Source organism: Amblyomma maculatum, chromosome 1 (assembly GCF_055883805.1).
Source record: "Amblyomma maculatum isolate TAMU_Amacu chromosome 1, ASM5588380v1, whole genome shotgun sequence".
NCBI lineage: Eukaryota > Metazoa > Arthropoda > Arachnida > Ixodida > Ixodidae > Amblyomma > Amblyomma maculatum.
Genome location: NC_139344.1, coordinates 270,722,996 through 270,745,323, shown reverse-complemented (window position 1 = coordinate 270,745,323; position 22,328 = coordinate 270,722,996). Strand labels below are relative to the sequence as shown.

General features: G+C 50.9%; 1 protein-coding gene across 2 annotated transcripts in view; it reads right to left on the bottom strand.

The window, feature by feature from the left end:
- Positions 1 to 5,913: 5,913 nt before the first annotated feature.
- The window catches only part of Rcd5 (microspherule protein Rcd5), a 97,363-nt gene continuing 80,948 nt past the window's right edge, over positions 5,914 to 22,328 (bottom strand). For both annotated transcript variants that reach the window (XM_084591251.1, XM_084591252.1), the window contains exon 14: positions 5,914 to 6,217. In XM_084591251.1, coding sequence (XP_084447377.1) covers positions 6,137 to 6,217 — 81 coding nt within the window. In that variant the 3' untranslated portion in view covers positions 5,914 to 6,136. The remainder of the gene's footprint in view (positions 6,218 to 22,328) is intronic.

Here is a 22,328-nt window from a genome sequence, read left to right as displayed (position 1 = left end):
CAGCGTTCGCCCTCAGCGCTGTTTCCAACTCTTTGCAAGTGGTCGCGGCCGGTACAACTTTTGCCTCCACTTCCCTGGAGGCGGAGGAGGCGGCGGTTGCCCTCGCCATAGCTACTACCCGAGCCACAACCATCTTTAGCGATTCTAAATCCGCCGTACGGAACTTCGCCCGCGGCCGGATCTCTACCCCAGCCTTCCGGTTCCTCGCCTCCCTCCCCCCCCCCGAACACCCTATTCAACTAATATGGGTGCCCGCTCACACGGGTCACCCAGGCAACGAAGCAGCTCACTCTTTTGCTCGAGGATACGTCAGCCGAGCAGGGACTGCCACTGTCTGGGGAGATGCTCGCGAGCGGTATCGTATCCCGAAATCTCTGTTCATTACCGTGATCAACGAACCATCTACCCTCCTCCTCATAAATCTATGACTAAGCTACAACAGGTGACGTGGCGCCAGCTTCAGTCCCGTACATTCCCATCCCCTGCTTTCTTATCTTTGATCCGTCCAGGACTGTTCTCGCCGCAGTGCACCCTGTCTGGGGCACCTAAAGCTGATTTTGAGCATATTATGATCAAATGCTCGGAATTCCACCCTCCAGCCACTTGTCAACTCTCCGACCTCGAGCGATGGGAGGCTGCGGTGTCCAGCTCTGACCCGGCCGTTCAAAAGCGGCTGACGGACTGGGCTTTGGGTGTCGCTGGGAAGCACCAGCTTCCGGCCACAGCACGCAGCCAAGAGCCGACCCGTCATTAGCATGTAATCCCTTAAGGCTATAGACCTCCTTCACTCCGGCTACGTCATGAAAATGCGGTGGCGCTGCCTTCGTTAGTGACTTTCGCGTGGTAGGCACAACAACGCTTCAGTCGATTTGCCTACCGTGACTGTGCGATGGCTGCCGGGAAATGCAGAGCACCATGCCGCCTAATCGCGTCGCTATGACATGTGCTGAAAGGCACACAAGAGGATGTTTAGTAAGCTTGCACAGGTTTGTGGCCGACAATGGTCGCCGTAAACTGTTGTGGGCCGCCGCGGTGAAGCGCCAAGGCTGGATACCGCCGCCTGCTCATCGAATATGCGGCAAACACTTCGTCACGGCTAAACTGGAGCTTATTTACCTTTACGCCAGAGCGGTCTACCGAATGAAAGGTCGCGAATAACTAAAGTTTGGTTCTGTTTGGTACTGTTTTAATGCCGGTGCGGGCGTGGGTGCGCAGGTAATATATGTAGACGAGGCAGTCATATATATATGTTGTAATGCGTAGGCCTGTTTCTTTGTTGGAGCATGCATAGATGTTTATCTATGCAAACTATTCCTCAAGCCCGTTCTTTTTTTCACTTTGGTAATTGTATGTATATGTGCATGCAATGAGCTGCTACGCGAGAGATCTGTGTTGCATACCTCAATCCGTGACATATATGTTGCATGGCTAACCTTCGCCGCGTTCACGTCAAATTATTTTAATTTAGTTCCTGATGAAGATTCCCACTTCACGTTGGTAGCTACTGTTTTGGAATAGAGATGCATTTTTTTATTTATGCCGAGCGCGTTTATTTGTATTCACAGCGGCTGATTGTGAATGCGAGTTGTGGGGTTTATCCTTCATTAGCGCGGCCACAGTGGCCGAGACCGAACTGGACCGCCCTGACTACGAAACCACGGGTGAAGGTAAAAACGGCCCCAGAAAAGAGGTCCCCAGAAGATACAGCCCCGAAGAAAAGGTCCCTGGAATATACGGCCCCGGAAAAAACGCCCAGAGCGGTCCCCTCAGGAAGCGGTCCCTAGGAAAAAATGTCACCGTGAAATTGACTGAAAAACTGCCCGGAACTCACTTCGCAAAAAATTAAGCATCTTATTAGGTGCCTTTTTTTTTTGGAATAAATGTAATTATTGTTTGGGCACTGGGTCCTCTGGGTGCTTTACGCGTTTGCAGGAACTGGAGAAGGCTTGGCGAGAAAGCATCGCGAAAAAAAAAAAAAAGAAAGAACCCCACCACTATACAACATCCAGCGAGTATTATGCATGCAGTGCATAGTTCCCAGTTTCCAAGCTAGGAAATATCGCTCTTTTATAGCTCTAATCACCCGGCTAGTATTACAAATTTGAGAGACGTGCTTGTCCTCAACCGCACAAATTTCGGCACCATAATGTTCTTTTTTTTTTTTTTTTTTTTGCGAACGCACGGCATCATTACCATTTTTTGCAAATTTCAAGCGGACGGGTAGAAGGAAGCACTGTAGCATACATTACTGCGGCTAGACACGAAGAAACTAAGTCTAAGCCTTTAGTAAAAGAACTACAGAACGTGAAAAAAACAAATAAAACGGCGGGGATCAAAACATAAATAATGTTCAAGCTAAAACCATAGTAAGATAAAACACTAAAAGTTTATTACAATGAGCGCAATTCATCGCTAATAAGCCGAGCACCAGGCAAAGCGAAAGCTCGACTTAGCAGTACGTTTGATTACACCTGTTTAGGGACGTTTTATCCTGGGCCCTTTTTTCCGGGACTATTTTTTCCTGGGACGTTTTTACCGGAACCCACGTAACCACATTGGCCGCTGCTGCTCGTAATTGTAATGCAAGCTAACGGCGTGACTACCCGTGATAAAATTGCTACCATTAACGACGACTGCCGCCCACGAACAGAGCAGATATAACAGACGCGCAGCGTTGTGATTTCAACGAATAACGAAATGATACGCAAATTAGTGTGGTGTCAAGGCTACTGTTGCCGTGCTAACCTAAATCATCTTAACCATGCAGCCGCTCGATGCTAGCGGCAGTGTTTCGTGGTTACCAAGAACGCTCATCTGCCTCCCATCCGATAACGCAATGATATGATTCGAGCGGACTACGTTTGCGGTTTGCGCGCGCTATTTATGAGCGAGAAAAATCACCGTCAGGTTACTCGACTCAAAGTAGTTGTAAGCATCCGAAGCTTTGTAATCCTCAATGCGTTCCGCGCTTAATTTTTTTTTTTTTTTGAGAAAACAGCAAATAGATGTCAACGTCGCTCATTTTCCCTGGCTGGCAGCAACGCTTCTCTTGTGCGCTTTGAACTCAATCTTCATCGGTACGGCGTGTGGGTCCGTACGCTGCACGCCGTGTACGTAGAGTTTCTCAATTTATCGCTTCAGTCCTCACCGCTGAGGCCCACGAAATACTAGCATGTGGTCTGCCAAGAAGGCGCCTACAAATCACAATAACATAGCCTTGACAAGCTTGGCCACAGTGCCGCGGTCGTGCTTTTTGCCTACCGTGGGATCGCTGACGAGAGCAGCGCCACCTCGATCGTCTTGTTTGTTTGCAAACATGAAGGAGGTCTATAAAGTTTTTCACCACCACCACCACCAGCCGGCGGGCGAGGATATTCGAGGAGGAAAGCGCCGGAGTGGAGGAGAGTGTCGCTACTTTCACCTTTTGCGGAGTTTTCTGCGCATGCGCGAAGTTGTAGCGGCGACCGATGGAAACACACTGGACGGCGTCGACGGCGTTTCTCGGCGCCGCCAGTGCACGAGGGCTGGCGGCGCCGGGCGACACGGTGACCGTCACAGGCTTGGCAAAGCGATGCCAACCACACCTGCCGCGTACGGTTGCCACTCTCTAAGCGTGCCGAGATGCAAGACGTGGTTTTTCAGGTTTCCTTCGGCGAGCCGCGACCAACAACGACGTGAAGCTTGAATTAGGGCCACCAAGCCTCAAGATGTAAATGGCCGACCTTAGCAACCGACTGCGTACGCTCGACTGTGCGAAAAGCACTTCGTTACAGGTATGTATGCATCTAAAGGAAATGTGCATGATGAAAAGTATTTACCGGAGTTTGCACCAAGCCTGTAACCCACCAGTGATAGCCGCAATGAGCATTTGTTTGGCGCGTCCGATGGCGATGTATTTTGTCGTTTGTTATGTGCGAAGGGGCCGGGTAGCGCGGATATCACAAGTGGCTGTGTGCGCCACACCGTAATATTTAGCATGTTTTATCACGACTGTCGCCTGACTAAAAAGAAAAAAAAATTGGGCGTTTGTTGTGATGCACCGCCGTTCGCGAGCCGAGTGGTCTATATAGACGCTGCGCCGGCCGCAGTGTCATCACCTAAACTATTCTTACAGTGTTCTTGGGAAACGCAGCCGCCTGCGAAGTGGCGATTTGTTTGCTTGACAGCTACCGCCACTTCTCGCAAACGCCTGTAATGAACATCAACTGCGCATGGCCTCCGCGATCGGCTACAGCTTCGCCGATCCCGGAGACCAGGAGCTGCGCACGTGCCGCTGGGTTTGTGGTTTGTTTCCAACCAGTTAAGGGGCGCGCATGCGCAGAGCGGCCTTGCGAAAAAGGCGGATTATCGAGCTTCTTTGTGCATAGACTTACATGGAACTTGGCCGGACCAAGTAGTTGCAGTTCGAATGAGCTTTGACTATCTCTGATGAAAGTCTTCACTTATAATTAACAGCAAACGCACGCACACGCACACACGCACGCACGCACACACACACACACGCACACACACACACAATCCAGACAATGCTGCTCTGCTGTTTCACGGATAAATGTACTAAAAGACAAGTCTCGCCGACCCTGGCCAGGCATCTATTCAAGACATTTTAGTGACTCCAGTGCAGGGGTTGATCGATGGGTCACTCTTGGAGAGGACAGTAAGGGGTGGGGGAGCAATTTTTCCCATGAGAAATGGACAGAACATAATGCAATTTCTGCAGTTTTCTCTACGGCATCACAAGTTACAAGCGGTGCATGCTACACTGTGCAGCGACCGCTATCCTGCCCAAAATGACAAAGGAAGTGCCGCTAAAAATTATGGCCTTCACCCTATCCTGTTCTTTGTGCTCCCATCCCACCGCTACATAAACGCATCCTCATGGAGGCCTGGCTTATCAACCCCTGCTGGGCTAGGAGCTCTCCACCTGGGAATGGAAGGTCTTAGTGTAAGTAATAGATAAGCACCGGCAGAAGACCGCCACCATGTGGGAAGGGGATGTGCCGAGGTGATGCAGACTGCCAGCGAGGCCGTGCCTGGCCCGCGCTGGCAACCCACACCAGTGGACATTATTTTCTCTCTCCAACTTTGTGATGAACTTTTTACCTATGGTTGTTGCCACCCCTTGACTGCAGTGTTTTTAACATCAATTGGTTTGAACATACGTTGTAACTGATTAAGTGAGCAGTAAAGTGCACGTATGTGAACGAGGATCATCAAGGGAAGCCAGCAAACAGGAGCCATGTAGTAAATTATCGAATTACACCCTTGAAGGCAAAGCTTCTAGGTTTAAATCTATTGTCCTGTGCTTCTTTGAAATAAACATAAATCCCCTAATCTTCTTAGTACTCACAAGACAAATCATGGCATTTTGATGTTAAAATTTATATCCACTGATACTTAGTTAAAAATTTCATGAAAGCTAATAAAAAATAAGTAGGTATTTTAAAGGTCTGTGCGTCTGTATACACCTTCCTACGTCCATGGGCAGGTATGAATGGAAGCCAGAGCATGCAGATTTCCGCAGCAGCAGCAGAAAACTGTTCCGGTTCCCTGAGGCTTAAAAAAATATCCCTGGACTGATACTTACCACTTCCATGCAAAGCAGGACTGATGACATCAGCATAGCAAATTTCACCAATGTTGATGGCTCTTTAGAGTGCTTATAATTTGTAAGCAGACTCCTTCAACCTTAGACAAAGACACTGGCCAAGAATGACATGTCATTTCTTTGACATTTATTAAAAACTAAAAGGGATTAAAAATTTAAAAACCAAAGGAAATGGCAAATGCTAAAACAAATATTCAAAGGCTTTGCAACGACCACACCGTAAACATGAAAGTACACGGTATTCTTTGTTACAGGCAACAAGGTATGGTTATGGGTTTTTAACACATTTATAAACTTGACAGACCTTTGTTAAAAAAAAAAAAATATGTGTTGTACACTTCAAAGACAGAGTACTAAACATTTTCGTCACAACAATACAGCGCGTGTCTTGGGCCGTCGCCCAGAACGGCAAGTAAAGTTGTGTGGTAGTTGAAGTACGACTAATGATTCATCCTGGTCATGTTGAAATGTCGTGGATGAATATAGGTGGTAACTTTTAAAGGCGGGCCTTCTGTTTCCTTGGTATCGCTATGATGACTGAGGCGTTTCCGAACGGATAACACTGATCAGGTCCTGGTTCACAAGGAACACGAACCTCAGGCCAGCCATCTGAAACAGATATTAAGAGCTAAGTTTACATATGGGACAAAAAAAAAAAATAAAGTTTCAGGTAAGGCCCCAATTTTGGACAGCAAAAAAGCCAAACCTATAAAAAATTTGGCCTTCAAATGAAATATATTTTGGGAAAATGAAGGGTACACATGCACAGTAAAGAAGCAAGTCTTATTTTGGGACGGGTAGCAGTCAAATATGACCAATGATACTATTTCACTGTGAAAATATCCTATAGGTTAATATGAGATTTAAGGCAAGGCTCAACACGACAGTACATACCTGATCTCTACCACCATAATTGGACAATATGGTGAATAGCAAACATGACAGAGAACCATGTGCAGTCTCTTGCTCCATTAAGCACTTTTTTTTTTGCCATGTTTACGATAAACCATGTTCCAAAAATTGCAGTTACTAGACAAGGTTCTACCGCCATACTGCAATCACACTACCGGTGAGGATAGAAAAAACTTAAAAATTTCAGTTTTTAGCACCATAAAGCAAACTTCATTGCTCAGGCTATTAGAAGGATGCTCTGCTCATACGAGACTTGCAGGTGTGGAAGTAAGAAAACAAGACAAGTTGATGTTAAAAGACAACCATGATGCATTGACACGCATCAGGCATCATCAAATCCACTCTTAACAGAAGTAGTTGCGTTCTTTGGCTGTGTTGTCTACACCAGCTTTTAGCCCTACTGTGTCTGTCTAGTTATGTTAACATACACAGCAGAATCTGCAGCTAACTGTAGTGCCAGCTAGCTACCGGTTTCTACGCACTGTTTCCAGCAGCCAGCCCAAAATGCAGACCTCACAATTATTAAACACTTCAGCACTTTGGGAAACAACACCTGCCAAAACAACCAGTGAAGAGGCTATCCAATAAAAATAAAGTCTGTGAAACACCATTAATATTAATGCAAAAGCATTAGTAGGCTATGCTGGCACTGGGAATGTCCGCAAAATGTATTGCCGGAAGTTGGTCCCCTCATGACATCATTGGTGATACAGCACTTCTTTATACTATGACTTACAACTGTCACCCAATCAGTACCAAAGAGTCATGAGCCATTAGTCATGCAACATGAAAGTGTTGAGTAACGTAATTAATGAGTCATGTGAGTCATGGGTCACAAGACAAAGTGCAGAGTCATAACGAAGGTAAGTAGATACAGAAAGCCGTCTACAAGAAGCCACCAATGCCGCGCCAACGCTAATGCTTTCACATTCTCCCAATGGAGTTTCTGCACCGATCCCTAAGCTCTTCTTTTTTTTTTTTTTAAGTATGATTAATCAATTCAAAAAGCACAGTGCAGGAAAGAAGAGAACAGACTGTTCAGATATTGTGCACTTCACTAACATGTTTAAGTTTGTTTTGTGACACAGCTGCAAACTGCACTAAGTGACAACTCTGTAGCATTCATATTTATAGCAATTTAGATCAAACGTAGTTGCCAGGCATTTACCAAACAGATACAGTGGAACCTCGATTATACGACTTTCAGGGGCCCACGCGATACCGCCATATAACCCGGGTTTCGTATAATCGAAAATCAATAAATGTCGGCAGTGGCGCGCGGCCTTGCGCCGAATGAGCACCTTGAAAGCCCGCGGCAACCCACACTAATCAAATTAAAGAAAAAACCAGGCATTTGTTTCAAACTGGTTCGAAAAAAAAATCTTTATTACCATCTAAAAATATCCGTTGTAAGGTGTTTATAGGAGCACCAAGACCGCAAGCAACGTCCGCAAACCAAAGCGACGGGAGTAGCGTTCTAATCAACAGGGCAGTGCCAACAAGGCTCCGGCTCCACTTCGTCTACCTCTTCGGGTTGGCGCGCGAGCTGATGGCGATCGGGATTACTACAATACCCCCCGGCGGAAAAGGAGCCATCCTGGCGACTCATGGTGAGGAAAGGGTAGGGGGATCATAATACGGCTTGAGGCGGTCGACATGTACAGTTTCTCGGCCGCGGCGGCGATGATCTGGAGATGGGTTCAAGAGCTCTACTACGTAATTGACGGGAGAAGATTGTTCGAGAATGCAGTAAGGTCCATGATAGCGCGATAGAAGTTTGGATGAGAGGCCGGGTGCAGAGGAAGGCACCCAGAGCCAAACGAAGGCACCTGAGGGATATGAAGGCGCTGGATTTGTAGGGTCCCGGTTATGCTTTTGCTGAGCCTGGTTCTCCGTTGTGAAGGAGCGTGCCAATTGTCGGCATTCTTCGGCAAATGTGTGCGCTTCAGACAGTAGAGTGGTCTCTGAAGCGTCGGGTTGGTAGGGCAGGATAGTATCCATGGTGGACGTGGGTTCACGACCATATAAAAGAAAGAAGGGGGAGAACCCAGTCGTAGTCTGCGTAGCCGTATTGTAGGCGTACGTTACGAAAGGCAGCACTTGGTCCCAATTAGAGTGAGCGCTATCAACGTACATGGCTAGCATGTCACTAAGAGTGCGATTAAATCGCTCAGTCATGCCGTTCGTTTGGGGGTGATACGCTGTGGTGCTCCGGTGAATGATCTGGCACTGTTTGAGGAGGGCTTCGACAGTGTCGGAAAGAAACGCACGTCCGCGGTCACTGATCAATTCTTTCGGTGCGCCGTGACGAAGAACGAGGCGATGCAGAATGAACGAAGCAACATCCCGTGCGGTGGCAGACTGCAAGGCCGATGTTTCTACGTAACGGGTTAGGTGGTCAACGGCTACGATGACCCAGCGGTTGTTAGCCGACGTGGTCAGAAGCGGGCCATACAGATCGATACCGACACGGTCAAAAGGGCGGCTGGGGCAAGGCAATGGCTGCAACGGAGCTGCTGGCTGAGGGGATGGATTCTTGCGACGTTGGCAGGCGGTACAGGATCGGATATACTGACGAATGAAGCGGTACATGCCGCGCCAGTAATATCTCATACGCAGTCGAGAATAGGTTTTCATGACACCTGCATGGCAGCATTGGGGATCGGCGTGGAAAGAGTCGCAGATTTCGGCACGGAGATGTCGCGGAATCACGAGAAGCCACTTTCGCCCTGTAGGATGGTAATTGCGGCGGTATAAAAGTCCATCACGAGTGGCGAAGTGGTGGGCCTGACGACGAAGTGCACGTGACGGAGACAGCTCTGCGGGCGTAGACAGGAATGCTAAGAGGGAGGATATCCATGGATCCTTCTGCTGCTCAGATTTCATGTTGGTAATGTTGAGCGGCGACATATCGTAGGCACAAACGAAGCCAGCCGTCGAGTCGTTAGGAAGCGGTGAACGGGAAAGGGCATCAGCGTCGGTGTGCTTGCGTCCAGATCGACAGATGACGTGGATATCGTACTCCTGAAGACGTAACGCCCAGCGGGCGAGGCGGCCGGAGGGGTCTTTGAGGGAGGATAGCCAACAGAGCGCGTGGTGGTCGGTAACAACGTAGAATGGGCGACCGTAAATATAAGGACGAAACTTGTTAATGGCCCATATGATGGCCAGACACTCCTTTTCGGTCACAGAATAGTTCGATTCCGCTTTCGTGAGGGTACGACTAGCGTACGCGACGACATACTCGGAATATCCAGGTTTCCGTTGAGCAAGAACAGCGCCCAGACCTACGCCGCTTGCGTCAGTGTTTATTTCGGTCGAGCAGGCAGGGCCAAAATGGCGGAGTATAGGGGGAGAGACCAGTAGACGGCGTAGTGTACTGAGCGCAGCATCACAGGCTGGTGACCAAGAGGAGAGGTTCGGGCCTCCGGCGAGAAGTTGCGTTAAAGGGGCGATGATACTGGCGAAGTTTCGGATAAAACGGCGGAAATACGAACATAGACCGATAAAACTTCGAAGTTCTTTCAAGGTTGTGGGCTTGGGGAAGTCTGCGACGGCACGAAGTTTGGTAGGATCCGGTAGAACGCCATCCTTGGATATGACATGACCAAGTATTGTGAGCTTGGTAGCGGCAAAGTGACATTTCTTCAAGTTGAGCTGTAGGCCGGCTTCAGTAAGGCACGTAAGGACACGCTGAAGGCGCAGAAGGTGGGAAGGGAAATCTTTCGAGAAAACGACAATGTCATCTAGATAACAAAGACACGTTTCCCATTTGAGCCCACTGAGAATGCTATCCATCATTCTCTCGAAGGTGGCGGGGGCGTTGCACAGTCCGAACGGCATCACATTGAATTCATACAATCCATCGGGAGTGATGAAGGCTGTTTTCGGGCGGTCAGCGGAAGCCATTGGTGCTTGCCAATAGCCAGAGCGCAAATCTAGCGACGAAAAGAACTCCGCTCCTTGCAAACAATCTAGCGCGTCGTCAATTCGTGGTAGTGGGTAAACATCTTTGCGGGTTATCTTATTCAGACGCTGGTAGTCCACACAGAAGCGGATAGTGCCATCTTTCTTCGTCACCAACACTACGGGGGAGGCCCAAGGGCTATGAGATGGTCGTATGATGCCCCGTTGAAGCATATCGGCGACATTGCCACGAATGACGCGGCGCTCAGTGGGCGACACGCGATATGGTCGCTGCCGCAGGGGAGCATGAGGACCAGTGTCGATTGCATGAGAAACGGTCAAGGCGCGGCCCAAGGAAGGCTGGGACACGTCAAAAGATGCACTGAAGCGCTGAAGGAGGGCGACTATTTGGTCCCGTTGGGCGGACGTAAGGGCGGTCGCGATAGCTCGATGAAGGGCGTCGACAGAAAGCTCATCACTCGTAGCAGCACAAGACGTCAGGGCAGCGACTTGAGGAAAAACTTCAGGTTCGGAGAACATGTAAGTGCGATCAGGGTCCAGCTCTTCAATGTAGCCGAGGCACTCCCCGCGAAGAACAGCCGTTGGGCAGGGAAAAGGGTTGGAAGCATAGATGACACAGCTGCCATCAGAAATTGTTAGAACGGCGAAAGGAAGAAGGAGGCGGTTATGGTGGGCGGAGGCGAGTTTGGGCGTAAAGAGAACAGGACTAGGGAGGGCAGATGTCGAAATAAGGGGAACGAGAACAGAAGAAAAGGGAGGAATGTCGGTGTCTGCAGCTACAAGGAGTTTAGCAGGGCGCACAGGCTGGTCACACAGGGAAACATTACACACAGGGGAAAGCTCAACTTCAGCACGGGCACAATCAATCACAGCACTGTGAGTTGACAGAAAGTCGTAGCCGAGGATGATGTCGTGGGAGCAGTCGTAAAGCACCACCATCTCGACGAGATACGTAATGTCTTTGATGCAAACTCGTACCGTGCACGCTGCCACAGGGGTGATACGCTCTGAACTGGCCGTACGAAGCGAAAAGGCAGAAAGCGGCGTCGTGACCTTGCGAATTTTGCAGCGAAGGGCATCACTAATTACGGAAACGGCAGCACCTGTATCCACCAGCGCAAGAACGGGAAAACCTTCTACGAACACTTCAATGACGTTGGCGGGAGAAGGCGGAGGACTTAACGAGTTCATCAAACGCGCAGTTCTTGCCTCCAGAACTGCGGCATTCAGTTTTCCCCTTGCGTAGGGCCCTGTCGCCGGACCATTGGCGAAATGGAACGTCGGCGAGGCGAAGGCGAACGGCGTGTCGAGTACTGAGCCCGAGGTGGAGACGATCCAGAAGAGACGTTGCTCAAGGGCGGCTCGGGATCGTAGTGGTACTGACGGACTGTGTTCTCAGGATGAAGCGGGCACTGACGGCAAAGGCGAGCGACGTGACCCGGGAGCCCACAAGCATAGCAAATTGGGCAATTGTCGGCGGTTCGCCATGGGTTCGTAATGCGGCGTCGCGGTCGAGGGATCTGAGACTAAGGGGCCATGAAACGAGGTGGAGAATAAAATGTAGGGCCGTTCTGGTACGACGATGTTGGAAGCGGACCGCGCGTTCCAGCGGTTACTTGAGCGTAAGTGAGTGGTGCTTGCACAGGAGCGATGGGAACACTAGAAGGCAGCGCTTCGGCGACTTTCTCCTCGATAACTTGGCGGATAGCCGGCGAGATGGATGGCGCGTTGGCCGGCGCTAATTGCGAAGTGCAGACGGTCGGCTGAACTGGGTGGAGGAGGGACAGCTGGCGTGCAACTTCTTCGCGGATGAAGTCTTTGATATTCTGCATAAATTGAGACTGTTCCGCAGACGGCGTAGCCAGTGCCAAGCCAGCAATGCCGACAGGTGTGGCAGCCCGCCGCGTAGAAGCGCGTTGCTTTCGTAGCTCGTCAAACCTCTGGCACAGTGTTATAATGTCGGATACGGAAGTAGGGTCTCTGGCCGACATCATATAGTACGCATCATCAGTGAGACCTTTTAGAACATGTGTGACTCTTTCGGGCTCGGGCATGGACGGATTGACCCGCTTGCAGAGGTCAACCACGTCCTCAATGTAGCCAGTAAACGTTTCTTCGGGACGTTGAAGCCGTGCATGGAGGCGTTGTTCGGCGCGGAGTTTACGTACCGCAGGACGGCCGAAGACATCCGCGAAGTTCTGCTTGAAGACAGACCACGTCGGAAGATCGGCTTCGTGGTTTCGAAACCACAGATTCGCCACGTCCGTGAGGTAGAAGAGAACGTTGCTCAGTTTGATGGAATCGTCCCAGCGATTGTAAGTGCTGACGCGCTCGAAAGAGGCCAGCCAGTCGTCAACGTCGTGGTCGTCGGTACCACTGAAGAAAGGTGGGTCACGGGGGCGTTGTGCCCCGGGACAGAAGATGGTGGCAGGAGTGGCAGGGATGGGCGTCGATGGTTGGCTGGGAGCGTCCTGCATGGTTGTGACCGAAGGCGGTAGCGTGCGGTTCCGAAGTTCCAGGGTGAAATTTGCGAGGAGGACTGGGGCGACGACCGAACCTCCACCAAGTGTAAGGTGTTTATAGGAGCACCAAGACCGCAAGCAACGTCCGCAAACCAAAGCGACGGGAGTAGCGTTCTAATCAACAGGGCAGTGCCAACAAGGCTCCGGCTCCACTTCGTCTACCTCTTCGGGTTGGCGCGCGAGCTGATGGCGATCGGGATTACTACACCGTAATTTTCTTCTGCGCCGTTTCCCAGCTTCGACGCATTGGTTTTCTTTCGAGCGCTGCGACAGATTGCCAACATCGTCGCGCGTGCACAAGCAAAACGCCATCTACAGGAATCCCTGAGCTGCACGCCTTTCGCAGCCATTCCACAAAGTCTCCTCCATGACTGCGAACTTTCCTTCCTTCACGGCTTCCCTTTTGATTCCACATTTACTTGCGTTTAGTAAATTGCTTTACTTTTTGGCCAGAATAGTTTTCAGCGGCGACTCCGGAATGTTGAGGTCGCGAGCGATGCTGGCCTTTGTTGCACCCGTTCTCTTTTTGGCTTCTTCAATAATTCGGAGTTTATCTTCGAGGATTAGTGGTTTTCGACCGCGACATGGTGAACCGCGCTGCTCAATCACAGCCAAAAATTCCGTAACTATTTTGCTTCGGAAGATGCAGATCACAATCAAATAATCGGCACGAGTGGATTACCAGCAGCGCCGAGCAGAATGATCCAGGGTGGTCAAGCGGTGACGGTTTCATATCTCAGAAATAAAATTTAGGCAGGCCTAAATTTACTTCCCACTTGCCTCTTAATAAATGTTGCATTATGCTATATTATAGGGTCCCGTGAAGAGTCCATTATTTTCAACGTCCAAAATTGACCTTTCTTTTTTTCGTACTAACATAAATGCAGCACATTTTCGCCGCTAGAGGGCTGATTGCTGGCTTCCAACAACAGCAACAAACAAACAAAATAAAATGGCCGTTGAGGATGCGGTGGCCGTTCGGGAGTGGTTCGGGCGCATATCTTGATAGGTGGAGTGATAGCGTGCAGGTGTTATCAACTGGCTGCAGTGCACCTGTATGCCGGCCTGCTTTTTTTGACAGTACCAGCCAGCTGTCGTACGAAGCGGGGTCCATCTAAAATTATGTCGTATAATCGAGGTTTTTGATACATAATCTCTATGGGGATTTTGCCAGGGCTGCGCAAATTCGTCATAAAATGCGGGTCGTCGCATGACCGGGGGACGTATAATTCAAGTTCCACTGTATTCTTAACAAATGGCTATACAGTAAAAGCTCGTTAATTCAAATTCCACGGGGCCGCCAGGCCAGTTCGAATTAACCAAAATTCAAACTAATGAAAGTGAGCAAAAATGAAGGCGTTTGATGCCCGGAGGGCACGAAAAACATTTATTTAGCAAAAAAGTCTGTTATCATCTTCTGCTTCTTCTCTCTGAGGGCTACCGTACTCACTCTGTCTTCTAGCATGCGAATGCGACGCAGGGAGTCTTCTTCCCCCTCTTCAAAGCTGAAGAAAAGGCGCGCGACATTCAGCGCTCCCATAACTTCTGCCGCGGATGGACGCACGGGCTCTTGCTCCTCGTCGTCGTCCTCGTCTTCTGCCTCTTCTAGGACAGACTGCTCCCGAACAATTTCAGCGACAATGTCCTCATCACTTAGGGCACCGCACACTGCTGCATCGCTGTCTACTCCAACGTAATCATCAAAACTGACGTCTTGCAGCACAGCACGCACAGCCGCAGGCAGAGGCTCCGGACTCCCATCGTCGCCACTTTCTTTCATACTTCCGGCAGCAAAGCCACAGTGGTGGAAGCAGTTTGCAATTGTGGACGGCGTGACCTGCTCCCATGCACGCACCAACATGTGCATTGCTGTGAGCAATGTGATGGTGCTGGTCTTCTGGTTTCCAGTGCACAAAGTCATGCGCTCGATCATGTGGCGCCTATAGAAACATTTGATGTTTCTGATCACCCCCTGACCCATCGGCTGCAAGGCCGCAGTCGTGTTGGCGGGCAAAAAGACGAGCCTTGTGGCTTTCAGCTCGGCGTCGACTTTGTGTGCCGAGCAGTTATCCACAATGAGGAGAACTTGACGCTTCCCTAGCTCCATCCTCCGATCGAATTTCAAGAGCCATTTTTTAAACAATTCGCCCGTCATCCACGCCTTGCTGTTGGCGGAGTATTCCGTCGGCAGCGTCCTATTGTTCTTGAAACATCTAGGCTTATGTGCCTTGCCGACAACAAAAAAAGGGACCTTCTCCGTCCCAGTCATATTAGCGGCGACCAGAACAGTAATCCGCTCTTTGCTTCGCTTGCCGCCAGCGCAGCTGTCCCCTTTAAATGTTACTGTTCTGTCGGGCTGGAGCTTATAAAACAAAGCCGTCTCATCAGCATTGAATATATCATGTGCCGAGTAGCTTTCTAAGTACTGCTGCAGAGCACCGCTTCGCCACGTGGCACAAGTTTCTGCATCCACTTCTTTGGCTTCTCCAGACAACACCCGGAAGACAAGATTATGTCTGTCTCTAAAGCGGTGAAACCATCCTTCGGAGGCGACAAAATCTTCCACATTCAAGCGCAGGGCGAAATCGGCCGCCTTCGCCATGATAATTGGGCCGCTCAGTGGAATGTCAGCGCTTCTCATTTCTTTCACCCACGTGATCACAGCGGTCTCAATTTCCGGATACTTGGCTAACCGAAGCCTTTTTCTGTTGCTGGCGAAATCTTCGGCTTCATAGGCATCCTCGATGGCCTTCCTATTTCGGACGTACGTCGACAACGTGCTTGGTGGAATCCCGTGCTTTTTCGCGACTTCCACTTTGCTGGCCTTCCGTTCATCCACCTCGCGTAAAATAGCCACTTTCTCCTTCACCGTCTTGGCACAGTATTTCCCACGCGAACACATCTCGCGGACACAAGCTCACAACAAGCGGCGTGCAAAACGAGGGCTCACGAAATGCAACACGAAACCGTGGTCGATAACACTAAAACGTCGTTCCTCGAAGGAGTCGCGGCAGGAAAGACTGTTTAGTACTTGTTCCAGCACCCTAGCGGCGCCCCGATGGTTGTGCCATCTATCGTTCTGCCGTGAAAGCTTCCAACGTTTTTAACAGCGCCGCTTGGCGGCGCGCAGTTCGAATTATGGGTGGCGGCGCCAATTTTTGAGTGGATTAACGAGCTGTTACGCGCATAGACTTCTATGCACTGCGGACCGGACCACGATGACTATTTCGAATTATCCAAAATTTCGAATTAACGAGTTGTGAATTAACGAGCTTTCACTGTATATCAAACACATATATTAATCCCTCGAAAACCTGCATAAAAGCATAAGAAAGCGATGATGTATATTGAATTGAAATTTCAAGAGCTATTCGATATATTGAACAGTGTGTTGCACTCTTGCAAGTGATGCTTATCCCAGAGGCACTCTTCAATCGGTTTCTACACACCAGGACTGGTTGCCCGCCCAGCCTTGGGCACCTGTTTGCAGCACTAGTGCTGCAAAACCATGGGACTAGACAAACGTGGTGCATGTTTGAGGAAAGCCTTCGTACTCTGGTATACTTATTTTCCATGCCATATAACTGCTATGCAATGAAGCCAACCTAACAAAATCCTATAAGTAGCCTTCGCCTGCTGCGTTTCGCTGCCAAAAGCATTGTGAAAATCAGTACTATGTTAATTTTACTGATACCTTATTTATTTTTGCCGCACTGATAACTGGTATAAGAGGCAATGGCTAGTTCTAAAGCACCATCTATAGCGGCTTCAATACGAGGAAGGTTAGACCTAGCAATGCCTTGAAGACAGCGTGCTGCCAGCACACTGATGGGTGGCATGTAGCTGCAAAAAACCACTTCAGTAGCAAGGGTGCAACTTATCCACACTTCTAAATTATGCAAAACTTCACCTACTTCTATTTCGCATATAGTGAATTATGTATCAACATATCGAACTATTTCGTTGCCACCTTCCAGTTCGATATACCAACATTTGAGTGTGTCACACGGAAATATATTAATGACCGTAACAGGCAACCAAACAGCTTTAAACACTCAATAGGCCATTCATTCCAATTTCACATGTTATGCATATGATGATTAAGTTTTCTTACCTTGCAGATTACTGAAAACATGCAAGTTAATGCCAGCCAAAGTAAGGAAAAGATACTCTAAGCTAAAACTCACTGAGGCAGTGATTCTAATGAAAAAAGCATACAGATGAACCTTGGTTTGGTTTGGTTTGTAGGGTTTAATGTCCCAAAGCGACTCAGGCTATGAGAGACACCGTAGTGGAGGACCCGGGAAATTTCGCCCACCTGTGGATCATGCACTGGCATCGCACAGCACACAAGTGCTTAACTTTTCCTATCAAAGTGGCCACCGAGGCCGGGATTCGATCCCACATACTTGGGCACAGTAGTCGAGCACCGTAACCACTGCGCAACACCAACGGGGCACAGCTGAACCTTGATACACACACATACAGCGTCAATGTTGGTATCATCACTCAGCTGTTCTGAGAACTGCATGCGTGCGACAAGCCTGTATTATCCCCAAAAATGACAGCGCGCATATTTGAAGTTAGATGCTGTCAACATACAAGAAAGATAATACCTTTAAATGAGCCAAAAGCTCTGTTACTACAACCAACTATGCATGGGACATGTAACAATAAGATAAAAGAAATTTATGTTGACATGGATTTGGTTTCGTTCCTATTGCCGCGAAACCTTCAAAACAATATTTGTTTTTTTTTAACAACCGCCGGCATACAGGCTTATCAGTCTGATTCTGGACTGCGTATCAGTTCCGTAATCTTTGTTTGTTAATGCTCGAGGTCGCGAGTCACACCTTTATCAGTTTTGTTGTAGCGCAAGATGCACCGAGATCTGTCTCGAAGGTTCCGGCCACTCGCTTGTCTTTCCACAATGTTCCAGCCCGTGCTGGTAGCTGTTTGCGACGTTATCTAGATTCTTCTGTGCAGTCTTCAAATTGAGCGTTGCCAAGTGTGACGGGCATTCTTTGTTCGACGATCGACGTGCACGTTTGTTTCTATTGCCGCCGCCGAGTTGCTTAGTTCTTTTGCGGGCGCAAGTCAGCCCAAATAAACAGTTTCTTTAGTGCAATCATCGACCCCTTCATTTTTGTCGTCGACCTCGTCACCACTACGTGACATCTGGTGGAGGCGCTGCCTTTGATCCTGTGGAAAACCAGTTTCCTCCCCCCTTCGCCGCGACCGACCACCACCACCCGAACGAGCTTCATGGCAGCGCCGGCTGGGAGAGGAGGTAAATACCTCCCCTTGGGGGAAGGAGACCAGCGAGGGGTGCGCCGCCAAGAGGCCTACGCGGGCTCCCGCGAGAAGACGAGAGAAGCTTCTGGATCCAGCCGGCAGCGAGAGCGGTCGTCTCCCGCCGCCTCTCCCGGCAAATGCCGGGGGATAGCGTGCACGGAGTACGCAGCGCACACGGGAGGACCCGGCGTGCACGACCGCCCATCTTCTGGTTCCCAACGGCGAAGCGACCGGTAAATACCGCACGCTCTAGCCGCCTCCCGCGGCAAACGCCGTGGTATGGCTTTGTCCGAAGAATGCGGCGCGCACGGGAGATCCTGGCCGCCATATTCACGGCGCGTGCAAATGTCCGCCGCCGAAGTCGCACCCCCCATTACCCAGCCGGTGAGTCAAAAGTCCTTCTTACGTAGCCTTGCCCTTCCAAGGAAAACCTTGTTGATGTATAGCTAGCCGGCATGCTCTGTATTATTTGCAAGTGCAATAAATAGCATTCGAGTAGTAACGATGTGTCGTCCCCGTCCTTTGTCCCTTTGTTCCCCTCCGCGGGTCGCTAGCGAGGACGCTGCACCTGCGGAGTAGGAGCGGGGCGGAAGACCGTTCCCCCTCTTAAACCCCCACAATGGCGCCTCAACGTGGTTCTCTCGTGCAGAAGCACTTGAGCTACTTACCCCTCCCTAGGGACAAAGGACGATAGTCAGTTCGCGGCGTGGAGTGCCTGCCCGGACTTTTAACATTAGGCCTGACCCGACATCGCTATGCTAGCAAGGCTAATATGCTTTCTTGACGGCGAGGTGGGAGGAGTTGCAGCGAGAACAAATGGTCGTGCGTGTATTTGTGTGTGTGTGTGTGTGTGTTTATGTGTGTGGAGCATTTTTATTTGTGAGTGTGTGTGTGCGTGTGTGTTTGTGTGTGCCGACTTCCGAGGCCTTTGAGAGGTACAGCCACGAGGTCCGTACATGGAGCACGAGACCGAGCCGTCCACGGAGAACAGCACGCCGGAAGCGAGTGAGTGCCTCAGCCGGGACGGTGGCCCTACTTTTCTTGTATATAGTTGTAATATTTCCTCTTCTGTCTCTTTGGCTCTGGGAGCCAGGTGCCGCAATCGGCTGACTGGTATTGCAGCCGTGATTGCCGGAAAGCACCGGGGCGCTCCGACACCGCTGGACGCGGTGGGCGCCGTTCGCTCAGAAGTTGCCTTTGGATGGCAGCGAGCGAGTAGGGCCACCCTGGGTTCCTTGGCGGAGATGCACATCCTCGCGGCGCTGCGTTCTAGCTATTGTCCTTAGCGCTAGAGCGAGTAGGCTTAAGGCTCTTTTTGGGAGCTGCCTGTCGCACTTCGGAGGACAGGCTAACCGTGGCATACAGCATGCGCAAATGCGGTTTGCTTGTTTTATATTGACCTCGCTGTAGCCGAACATCTCGCTGAATTAGAGAAAGCTAACTTCGTTCAAATGAACTTGGTATTTTTGTGCTGAGAAGGAGAATCGGAAATTTCGTGGAACCAGATTATTATGCCGGCAAACGAACCGCGGATGCCCGTGCTTCGTTCGGATTAACGGAACGCAGTGCGGTGCCGGATAAAACTGTTTGGCACTCGCACTGGCCCGCATTTTACCAAATGGTCATTTTGCTCAATTTATTCAACCTTTTTGGAGATCCGGAGGGTTGTGCAGATATCAAGTGAAGCCGCCTGGACCTGCTGCCATTGTTTACGTTCCTGCCTGCTGCCCTGCGGCCGTGAATCACCGAAGCTCGGAGTCTCACGGAGCCAGTCCGGCTTGACGGGAGAGGAGGCCAACCCCTACCTGCCAACAAAGTCGCGCCAGCGGGAACAACACCCTCCCGTCACGCTGGCTTCTGGGACCCGCCGATGGACAGCGGGGGCCCCTTCACCTTGCTGCTCGTCGGATTACACCAACGTTTGGATCGCCCTGCTAAGCCTGGTGTTTACCTCGCGGATGGCGTCCAAGGAGCAGCTCTCTACAACCATGGGTGAACATTTAAGGAGGGAGGGATGTGGAAAACCAGTTTCCTCCCCCCTTCGCCGCGACCGACCACCACCACCCGAACGAGCTTCATGGCAGCGCCGGCTGGGAGAGGAGGTAAATACCTCCCCTTGGGGGAAGGAGACCAGCGAGGGGTGCGCCGCCAAGAGGCCTACGCGGGCTCCCGCGAGAAGACGAGAGAAGCTTCTGGATCCAGCCGGCAGCGAGAGCGGTCGTCTCCCGCCGCCTCTCCCGGCAAATGCCGGGGGATAGCGTGCACGGAGTACGCAGCGCACACGGGAGGACCCGGCGTGCACGACCGCCCATCTTCTGGTTCCCAACGGCGAAGCGACCGGTAAATACCGCACGCTCTAGCCGCCTCCCGCGGCAAACGCCGTGGTATGGCTTTGTCCGAAGAATGCGGCGCGCACGGGAGATCCCGGCCGCCATATTCACGGCGCGTGCAAATGTCCGCCGCCGAAGTCGCACCCCCCATTACCCAGCCGGTGAGTCAAAAGTCCTTCTTACGTAGCCTTGCCCTTCCAAGGAAAACCTTGTTGATGTATAGCTAGCCGGCATGCTCTGTATTATTTGCAAGTGCAATAAATAGCATTCGAGTAGTAACGATGTGTCGTCCCCGTCCTTTGTCCCTTTGTTCCCCTCCGCGGGTCGCTAGCGAGGACGCTGCACCTGCGGAGTAGGAGCGGGGCGGAAGACCGTTCCCCCTCTTAAACCCCCACAATCCTTCAAGCGAAGACCCAAGCCGTGTTCCTGTCGCCCTGGAAGACCAGCCTACAGGTCACCGAGCCAGCCGCCGACTTCAAGGCCTACAACCCGAACACGGTCTGCTGCTTGACCCCAGTCGATCTCGGAAGGCATCGACGCTGACAATGGCGCAGCCTACAGCACCGGTTGTTTTTGTCCAACCCCGTGAGCCCCCCTGCTTCCATGGACGAGCGGATGAAGATGCGGGTGACTGGATGGACCTTTTTGACCGTGTGGCAGAATTCAACGGTTGGAACGACGCTGCGAAACTCAGGCAGGTCTACTTTGTTCTTCAAGGACATGCCCGAGTTTGGTTTGAAAATCACGAGATTTCTTTCAAGGATTGGGAGATATTCAAAGCACAGTTCTTGATGGCCTTTACAAGTTCTGTCAGAAAAGAAAGAGCTCAGGCCCTCCTCCAATCAAGAATTCAACTACCAAACGAGCCCGTCCTGGCCTACGTAGAGGAGATGAAACGCCTGTTTCGCCGCGCCGACCCTAACATGACCGAAGATGACAGAGTGAAATTCTTAATGCGAGGCGTTAAAGAGTCGCTTTTTGCGGGGCTTGTCCGGAACCCGCCGAAAACTGTTGAAGAATTTGAGAGTGAAGCATCGACCATCGAGAAGACGTTGGATACCCGGATGCGCCACTACGAGCGACCACTTCAACCAAACTACTCATGCCACTACCCCAGCACATCTGCAAGCGGAGAGAGCCTTCGGGACCTCATCCGGGAGATCGTGCGAGAGGAGCTCCGCCGAATGCTGCCATCATCGCAACAACCCCAGGTAGCGACGCTCGCGGACGTCGTCCGTGAAGAAGTTCAGTAGGCGCTGGGCGTTCCTGAAGCGACGGCTGCGACTGTTCCAGCACAAGAGGCAACAGCGATGAACTACGCTGGTGCATTACGCCGCCCTCCGCCCCGACGTGATGACTTTCCGAGCCCTCGCCGCTACCGTCCTGTTCCTGAAAACCGCCCCTTGGCCCCCGCCCGCCAAGCCTACCAACGACCCCCAAACCCCAGGAAGTGCGACGCCTGGAGGACTGCAAACAACCGGCCATTATGCTTCCACTGCGGTGAGGCCGGCCACATTCTGCGCCACTGCCCGTACCGACGAATCGGCCTCCGTGGATTTGCAGTCGACGCTCCACGACCACGCCCAGGTGAACGACAAGAAATTGACAACTATCTGCGTAGCGGTGAGATTGCGCCACCAAGCCGTCGGTTCAGATCTCCATCGCCGTACAGGGCCCGCTTTGCGTCGCCAGGCCGTACTTGTGATGAGAGTATGCGCGGAAGGTCCCCAAGCC